The sequence below is a fragment of the Tupaia chinensis genome, unplaced genomic scaffold (assembly GCF_000334495.1).
Source record: "Tupaia chinensis unplaced genomic scaffold, TupChi_1.0 Scaffold000612_1, whole genome shotgun sequence".
Taxonomy (NCBI): domain Eukaryota; kingdom Metazoa; phylum Chordata; class Mammalia; order Scandentia; family Tupaiidae; genus Tupaia; species Tupaia belangeri.
Window position 1 is genome coordinate 4,419,114 of NW_006160131.1, and position 9,130 is coordinate 4,428,243.

The window sequence follows — 9,130 nt, forward strand, 5'->3', positions numbered from 1 at the left end:
CGGGGGGGGGGGCCCCCACGCCGGCTCGTCCCCCCGAGCCATGAACAGGAAGGGGAAAGGCAGCTGGGGCTTGGCTGGGCGTCAGACTTCCTGATCATCAAGGCCCGAGGGGGCACCGACTGCCAGGGGTGAGCTTCAAATCACCGAAAACAGGACGCAGCCGCCCGGCCCACAGCACGCTGGGACAGGACGACCCCGTGTGCAGGCGCTATAAATGGAAGTATATTCTTAGAGGGGCAGAACAGGAGTGAGGCTTTTCAAAAGTGACCCATCGGCGGATAAAAATACAGATGGCATTTAGACGCCCAGGGCAGGAGCTATTTGGGGACTGGATTCTCATGCCTGTGGCTCCGCGCCAGGAGCGGCCTTTCACAGAGATGTGGAAGGAGTAAACTGTTGTGTCGGTGTGTTCAGTTTAGGGGAGACTGTGGGGGAGACAGCGGTGCCATGATACCTGTGGAAGGCGCCTCTTTTGGGAACCCAGGCGTCCCTTGCCCTCCATGCACACCTGCCCTCTGCGTCTGCCTTGCCTGTGCTGGGGCTGCCTTTTTGACAAAGTCACCTTGAGAAGAAAGTCAAGGCTGAGTTCTGGCCGGACTTGGGGTCACAGCATGGGACAGGATCAGATTTTTTTTTAGATTTTTGCCACAGGAAGGAGTGAGCTCACCAGAGAGAGACAGAGACAGAGACAGAGAGAGGGAAAGTGAGAAATCACCCCCTCCCAGAGAATGGGGAGGGATGACCACACAACAATCCCTTCTCCCCCATTCTCCTCTCAGAATTTCGGGCACTCACACATCCAACGTGGTTTTCAAGCCAGTGGGCCCAGGGCTCGGACCACGGCTGGCCACGTGAGTCCAGCTCCTCAGCTGTCATGCCACCTGCTGGCCCTGGGATCAGATGTGAAAACGATGACGTGAGTTGAGCAGCTCCCATGGGCCGGTCAGAGCTCACCCCATCTCATCTGACCCCCAACACCACGGAGGGTACAAAACCTAGGTCTGTCTCGATTTTTACAAAAAAGAAAACCGGGGTCAGAAAGGCAGTGTAAAGACAGTGACCTCAGGCTGAGACCTTGAGTCCAGGGAGACAAACAGTAAAGAGAAGGGGACGGACCCTGCAAAGATCCACGACCCAAACCAAGGTCGCTCAGCTGGTGCCGGGGTCACGCTGGGATCCGCACCGTCACCGCTCTGAGAGCAGTCACCGCCCTGGCAGGGGAGCACGGAGGGGCCGGCAGGGGAGCACCGAGGGGCCAGCAGGGGGGCACTGAGGGGCCGGCAGGGGAGCTGTGTGCCTTCGAACACAGGGTCTGGCATGCACACAAAAGCGGGCACTTTAAGATAAGCCATGCAGAAGGCATCTCGGGGCGGCCAGTTTTCCTGCAGAAGAGGTTATAAATGAACAGATTAAGACGGGGTCTGGGTCAGGGGACCCGCCTGAGGCTGGCCAGCCCCATCTGCATATCGTCTGCCCTACCTGCCACTGCCCACACACGGTCTTTGCTCCCAAGACCCCAGCTCAGTGCCATGCTGAGGGGGTGGGAGGCACCGGGCAGTTCTTTAAAACTCAGGGCACGTGTCCCTTCTCTGAGGAGCCATCTCTTGTCGGCCAGCTGAGGGCAGTGCTGCTGCAACTCCCAGGTGTCACCGCTGTCCCCCAGCACAAGCCATACTGTCACCGAATCTGTGTGACAGCATAGCCCACCTGACTCATCAATGTGACCACCGCTCTTTGCCCTAATGCTGCGAGTCCCTCAGAGGCAGGAACTGCCTCGCGTCCTGGGGTCTCCCGCACCTGGAACTAATCTTAGGGAGGGGACTTTGTCTTTGGGCAAGGAGCTCACCTGAGAGGGGCAGGGGCGTCTCTGTGGGGGAGCCCTGCGGGTCCCCACCCACCAGCAGCAACACTGCAGAGGGGATAGATGGAGTGGGGTGGGGAGTAAGCGACCGAGGGGGAGCCCGGGGGTCCTCCCTGCCACACGTCAAACAGCTGCCTCACCTGAGCAGTCTCCACAGCGCACAGCAAACCCGAGCCCCAGCTCAGAGGAGAGTCCACACAGCAGAGAACACTAAATCAACTCACCAGGGAGCTATTATTCAGGCAGAAAACACCTTTGCCTCTGAGCTGGTTCTAGGAACCTTCAAGGAATGAACCATCCAAGCACTGGTCACCCAGCTGCTCATGTCACCAGGGGAGACCAGCAGGCACCGAGTGTCTGACGGCAGCGCGCTCCTCCCCACGGGAAGGCTGGCTGAGGACCGGGGGGTACTGGAAATGAGGGCGACAGGCTGGGCGGGGTCTGTGGCGAACCGCGATGTCCATCCGCAGAAAGTCTCCCAGGGTGGCCCAGGGCTGCAACAAGGGGCTTCAGGGTGGATAGAACAGGGGAACCCAGAAGTCTGGGGTCTTATATGAAACTACCAATTTAAAAATTGTGCCAATGATTAAAAAAAAAGTTGGGCTCAGGGCCAGCAGGTGGCATGGTGAATAAGGCACTGGATACTCACATGTCTGACCACAGTTCAAGTCCCAGACTCAGAGGCTTGAAAAATCACGCCAGGCGCGTGCCCAAAGAGAAGACAATGGAGAAGGGACTGTGACGGCCATCTCCTTGGGGTGATCCTTCCTTTCGCTCTCTCTGTCTCTGGTGAGTGCATGCATCCTATGGCAAAAATATTAAATAATATTAATAAAAAAACAACTGGGGCAGTCAGGTGGCATGATAGTTAACATGTCTGGATCCAACTGCATAGCTTCAGTCCTGGATCTGTTGGCTTGAAAAACACACCAGGCAGGGCCAACAAGTAGCGTAGTGTAAGCTGGACTCCCACGTGGCTAACTCCATGGTTCAAGTCCAGGACGCGGTGGCTTAAAAATCATACCAGGCATGTGTGTGTGTGTTCCCAAAATTTCAAGAGGAGAATGGAGACAGGGCTGTGGTATGGTCATCCCCCAGGGGGGTGATTGCTCACTTTCTCTCTCCCTTTCTCTGGTGGGGCGTGAACCCTATAGGAAATTAAAACGCAGTAATAATATGAAAAACAATATGTTAAGCCTTCGCTTCTGTGGGTCGGGCTTGTTGGCACCATCAGTTTGTGAACTTGGCCTTCAACTTTGAACTTCACCTATTTTCTTATAGGAAGACAGTAGAACTGAAAAGGTAGCGAGAGGACAAAAGGACCTGTCGCGCTCTGAGATTACGGAGTCCCCAGGTGACCAGAAGGGGTCATCTCAGGATCAAGCCCAGAGGCTGTCCAGCTGCTAAGGCTGAGACCTGACTCCGTGAGCAAGTGTGGAGATGGATTAGCAATGCCTGCCACAGCCCTGGCAGTGGGAGCATTAGCACCTGCTTTCTGGGTATGTGTCGAGGCTTATTCAGTTCAGACTCATCTTTTTTTGTTCTTGTTGTTGCAGGGTATGTGTGCTTGCCCATAGAGAGAGACGGGGGGTGGGGGTGAGAAATCGCTCTCTGGGGGTGTGGTCATACTGTAATCCCTTCTCCTCCTGGGATTTTGGGCACACATGCACATGTGCCTGACATGTTTTTCAAGGTGCCAGGTCTGGGACTCGAACCATCCATGGCCATGTGGGATCTAGCCGCTTTAACCACCATGCCACCTGGCTGGCCTCAGACTCATCTTAAAGGCAAAAACACTGACGTCCAGAAAGTTTCTTAGAGCTTTCTGTGTCACGGCAGGACCTAGAGCCCCCTCTGTGGCACTTCCCAGGACACCCTAAATCTTTTGGCTTCCACATCTGCTCCCTACCAAAGACCCCTCTTAGAGACCCCCCTCAACCGGTAACTCAGCTCAATAGAACGTAGATCTGTGCAGAGATTCCTTTCCTCCAGGACTCCTTAAAGGCTTCGTTCATAGATGGTGAGGGGCTTCTGGCATCTGAGGATGCCACCTTCGGCACACGCTGTCCCCGTCCAGGGCCTTGAGCTGGCCTAGTGGCCGACACCAGAGGGAGCCTGGGCCCACCAGAGCCTCCCGGCTGCCCCTCCCCCGCACTGTGTGAGTCATGGCTGGCGGCCTCAGACTTCAGCACTGGCTGCAGAGTCTCCAGTTTTACTTGGCTCTTGAGCAAAATGTACTTTTCCAAAGGACATTGATTCAGCCGAGCCTGGGTTTTGCAATGCCCTGGCAGCGGCGGGGCCAGCTCCCCTGAGCACACGCTGTCCTGGGGAGCTGGGCCCGAGGAATGCAGCGAGCCCCTCCCATACCTCCTTCCTCCTCTCCGGGTGGGGAGGCCAGTCTCCCCCGGCAGCACCCCAGCAGCCTGCACCCCTCGGGCTCCCCACGCAGTGCACTCCTGGACTGGGTCTCAGGCTACACCTGACAGCGGGCCTGGAAGGACAACTTTCCAGGTTGTCCTGGAGCCCCACGCTCCGCCCATCATGGCTGGGGTGGCAGTGGTTCCAGCCCCGACAAGTGCACCACGGACCCATCTCTCTTCTCTCAATGACCATTTTCTAAAAACAGCGGTTTCAGGGTCATAGACAAACTGAGCAGATGACAGAGTAGCCCCTGCCCCCTACTGCCCTGCCTATCTGTACAGTGCATCAGCTGACCCTGACCCACGTCCACGCAGCAGGCTTCACTCTTGGCGTGGCACATGCCACAGGTTTGGACACACGTGTGCTGGCACGAACTCACCATTACGGTACCAGACACGGCTCCACCGTCCTGGAATGCCCCATGTTCCACCTGCCCAACACCCACCCACTAGTGACCATTCATTCTTCACTGTCTCCACTGTCTTCACTGTCTGGCCTTTCCCAGAATGCCACAGGGCTGGCACGTGGTACAGAGGTGGCCTCTCAGATTAGCGTCCTCCACGGAGCCAGTGTGCACCTACATTCCCTGTGTCCTCCCACAGCCTGGCAGCTCCTGCCTTTTTCAGTGCTGAGTAATATTCCACTATCCGGATGGCCTGTGTCCCGGTTTCTCAACCCCACATGACGGCAGGGCCAGAGGCTCTATGAGGTACATGACTCTGGACAGTTTCCTCCGAACCCCCAGAGATTCGCACCTGTAAAATGGGGCAAAAAAGGCGGCTTACCTCACGGAGGTGAGGGGTAAATGCAAAATGCATGTAAGGCACTGACCACGGGGCACAGTGGAGCAGGGGTGTGGTGGATGTCCAAGCGCCACCGGCACCATTACCGCGGCGACGCTGCTGCTCCTTCCCTTCTCCCCTCTGCAGAGCAGGACGGGGGAGTGGAGACAGCGCAGGCTTCGGGTTCAGGTCCTGGCTGATGAGGCAACTGGCTAGACCTTTCCGAGCCTCAGTCTACCCATCTGTAAGACGGCCTCCCAGGGCGATTCTGACAAAGGCGATCACTAACTGGACCACAGAGAAGGCCACTGGCGGGAGGCGGCACCACAAAGGTGACCGCCAGCTGCAGGGGAGGTCTCTGCACTTGCTGCGAACTGCCCTGCTAAGCACAGGCTGCAGGGCCGGGAACCGTGAGCACATCTGAGGACAGAGACAGAGGCCTACAGCCAGCACCAGGGGTGAGCAGGCCTCTGCTGGTCAGTGTTGGGCAGAGTAGGCAGGGCAGGGGAGAGAGTGCCTTTCAAGGCGGCCCCGCTTGGCCAGACCCAGAACCCAGCAGGTGGCCGGGGACCAGGCAGGTAATACTGAGATTGCTCCTGTGGCCACCACGGGGCAGAACCAGGCGCACAGAGAACAGTGCGGGCACCGGCAAGTGGCCCACACACACCCACCAGCGAGTGCTGGGGGATGGCTGGGCAGGGGCTCCAGGGCTCACTCACATTTTGTTCAAACTAGACCATCCACCCGGGAGGCATCCGAGTGGTGTGATGGTTAAGGCGTTGGCCTCACACAAGGCCGACTCTGCAGTTCGAGCCCTGGACCTGGCAGCTTGAAAATCACGCCAGGCATGTGTGTGCATGCCCAAAATCCCAGGGGGAGAATGGACTGCGGCATGGTCATACCCCTAGGGTGACTTCTCACTTTCCCTCTTGCTGTCTCTGGTGAGTGCATGCCCCCATAGCAAAAAACCTAAACCAAAACCAAACCTCCACCCAAGTGCACAGTTACTGGATGCGAGGAGAACCAGGAAAGGCCTGTGGGCCTTCCAAGCCTCTAGGGGGATAGGCTGGGGAATGTGGAGGTCAGGGGGTCTAGAGCTGGGCTTCCCGGGTTCCCAGCTCCACCAGTACTAGCCACAGTCATGGGGCATGACTTCACTGCCGCTCCCCGAGGCTAGGAGGCCTGCTACACATGTGGTTGGATTAAACGAGACCACCTTCAGCACTGTTGCTAGCACATAGCAGGCGCTCAACAACAAAAACGGGACCTGTTAATATGTTAATATGGCTCATGCTTTAATCTTTCAGACCAATGTTTTATCAACGGCAATCCTGACCAGCAGGGGGTTGAGAAATCAACGTAGTGGGTTACGATCAGCATTTTTAATAAAGGACTAGCCCGAGCAGTACAGGCCATAGGGGCGCTGCTGTGTGATGCTGGAGACAAGGTGGGAAGGCTCTGGGTTCAAGTCCTGGGTCTACCTCAACCAACAGGTATGCCCACTGGTGTGTCCATGACCCTGTTGGCTGCAGGGCTCGGGGGGAGGGTCAGCATGTGAAGACCCTGCTAAAGGTGCCCCTTTCTCTGTTTTTTGGAGAGGATTTTTTTTTCTATAGGGCGCGTGTGCTCACCAGACAGACAGAGAGAGACAGAGAGACAGAAAGCAAGAAATCAACCCCCGGGGGGATGGCCATGCTGCAATCCCTTCTCCTCCATTCTCCTCTCGGGATCTTGGGCATGCACGCACACGCGCCGGCATGAGTTTAAGCCACCGGGTCCAGGACTCGAACTGTGGTCGACTACGTGGGAGTCCAGCGACATAGCCATTATGCTAACTGCTGGTCCCCCCTCCCCTCTGTTTTCATGAAGGAAATAAGTAAACTGAAAATGGGAAGAAAAAAAAAGGCAAGACAGACCGCGACAGGATGGAAAGCACGTCTGCTCTGCCCGTGACGGGGGAGCAGGGTTGTGCTTTTGTGCATTATATACCGGGTTGCAATACGAATTCCATCTTTTTTTTTTTTTTTGCTATAGGGTACATGCACTCACTTGGGGGGGAGGGAGAAAGAACATGCTGTAGTCTCTTCTCCTACATTCTTCTCTAGAGATTCTCGGACACGCACACACATGCACCTGGTATGTTTTACAAGCCGCAGGGTTGGAATTCGAACCACCCAGTCAGCCCTGTAGGATCCAGTGCCTTAGCCACCATGCCGCCAGCTGGCCCCACGAACTCTGTCTCTTACCGAGGGCCACGTCAAAGGCCTTCTGAGCCTCACACAGGGCTGTGACAAGGCAGGTACCAGCAGGACATGTCCAAACCTGGTTCTTGGAATTAAGTAGCAACAGGAATACACTATGGGACTGACCCTAACACCTCCACGGAGGTCACTGTTCGAGCCCCACCCCCCACCAGAGCCAAAATGCTCTGAAGTTGAGGACAGACCAGAAACAAGTGCCCGGAGGAAGCGGTGTCAGAACTGGGCCCACAAGATGGTCCGACTTGAACTTCTGAAGAAAGAAGAGGGCCAGCCATGGAAGGACTCCTGGCCAGCCAGCCTGTCGGTACGGCCGGCTGGGCCCTAGGGCTCTTCGTCTGCTGTCCCTTGGGAGGGAGGCAGGTGGTCCTCGGGCGGCTGTGTGGTGGTCCCACTAGGACGGCTTCAGGAGGGACACAAATGGGACAGAAAACAAATCTGCTGAGGAAGAAATTCCCACCCATTTCTCTTTCCGTTCCCTTGGTCAAGTTCCAAATAAAACTTCATTTGGGGCTAGCTGGACTCCCACACCGAGTAAACTCGCTTTTCCACGAGAAGAGCAGGCTGCAGGAGCTGAGCTTCCTCCCCACAGGGGCTCTAGGCTAGAACTTGCTCTCGGTGCCTGGAGTTTTACACACACCTTGGACTTCCATTTCTAGGGATGAAGCAAAACGTTTGCCTTTAAAATCCGTTTCTTTTTAAATAATTACTACAAGGTGTGTGTGCTTGCCAGAAAGAGACAGAGACAGAGAGAGAAAGCAACTTGCAACGGGACGTGGTCACAGTACAGCCCCAACTCCGCGTGTCCCTCTTTTGGGGGTTTTGGGCACACACACGCATGCCTACTTATTTCCCAGGCCTCCGGAGCTGGGATTCAGACTTTGTGGGCAGCCACATGGGATCCGGCTCCTTTAACCACTAAGCCACAGAAAACCAGTCCGTTTTCCACATTTATTCATTGGAATACTAAAGCCACCACCCCCCCCCCCCGCCGCTTAGGTGGGGTCTTAAAAATGAAAATAATAGTTGCTAGAGTTCACAAACTTTCCAGGGGGCCACTGGACTTCGAGGTAAACCTTTTCTTTCTACGTTTCTACTGAAACACGTGCACTGCATCCCAGGACTTCTCGGTTTTCCTCTTTTCTGCTTCCCGTCCCTCGCTGTATTCTGCCCCGCCATCACACGCGCTTAGAGCCCGTGCGTACAGGCTGGCCTGGGAACAGAGCTGAAGGAGGGACCGCAGGGCACAGCCCGGAGCCGGGGGGCATCCACAGCAGAGGGAACAGTTATGGCTTGGCAGAGGCTCTCAGTGTGAGGCTGAGCTGTGGAAGGGGCAGCAGGGGCAGCAGGGGCGTGGGAGGGGCGCTGACGAGGGGAGCTAGGCTCTGGGAGGACAGGCCCACCGCGAGGACGGGCCCACCGGGAGGACGGGCCCACCGCGAGGACGGGCCCCGCCGGCGGACAGGGCAGGACTCAGGTTCGCTCTCTGCAGAACATCGGAAGCAGAGCACGCAGTGTCCTGGAGAGCGGTGAGTTCTCCCAGAGGGATCCCAGCGACAGAGCAGGCTCCAGCCAGGGCCCTTCCTCCTCCACCAGCACCGCCGGCCGCAGGCAGCGCTGCAGATGCCGGAACTCGGGCTGGCTCTGGAGTGTGTTTTTGTGCTCACAGAGAAACACGGGCGTGGCAAACGCCCTGGACTTCCTTACACAAGATCATTCGAGGCCACACCATGGACCTGCGGCTCCGGCAGGCCCCGACCCGCAGCCCTCCGCCAGGTGCCCCCACACGACCCGACGTGACTCGCCGG

The 9,130-nt window shown here is 56.8% G+C and overlaps 1 protein-coding gene across 3 annotated transcripts in view; it reads right to left on the reverse strand.

The window, feature by feature from the left end:
• The window catches only part of ERGIC1 (endoplasmic reticulum-golgi intermediate compartment 1), a 102,355-nt gene that overhangs the window by 70,479 nt on the left and 22,746 nt on the right, over positions 1-9,130 (reverse strand). Inside the window, exon 1 of one of the 3 annotated variants that reach the window (XM_006158907.2) lies at positions 2,511-2,538. The exons of the other annotated variants lie outside the window; for them this stretch is intronic. Coding sequence (XP_006158969.1) covers positions 2,511-2,512 — 2 coding nt within the window. The 5' untranslated portion in view covers positions 2,513-2,538. Of the gene's footprint in view, positions 1-2,510; positions 2,539-9,130 lie in introns of those variants that run through there. 3 annotated transcript variants of the gene reach the window in all.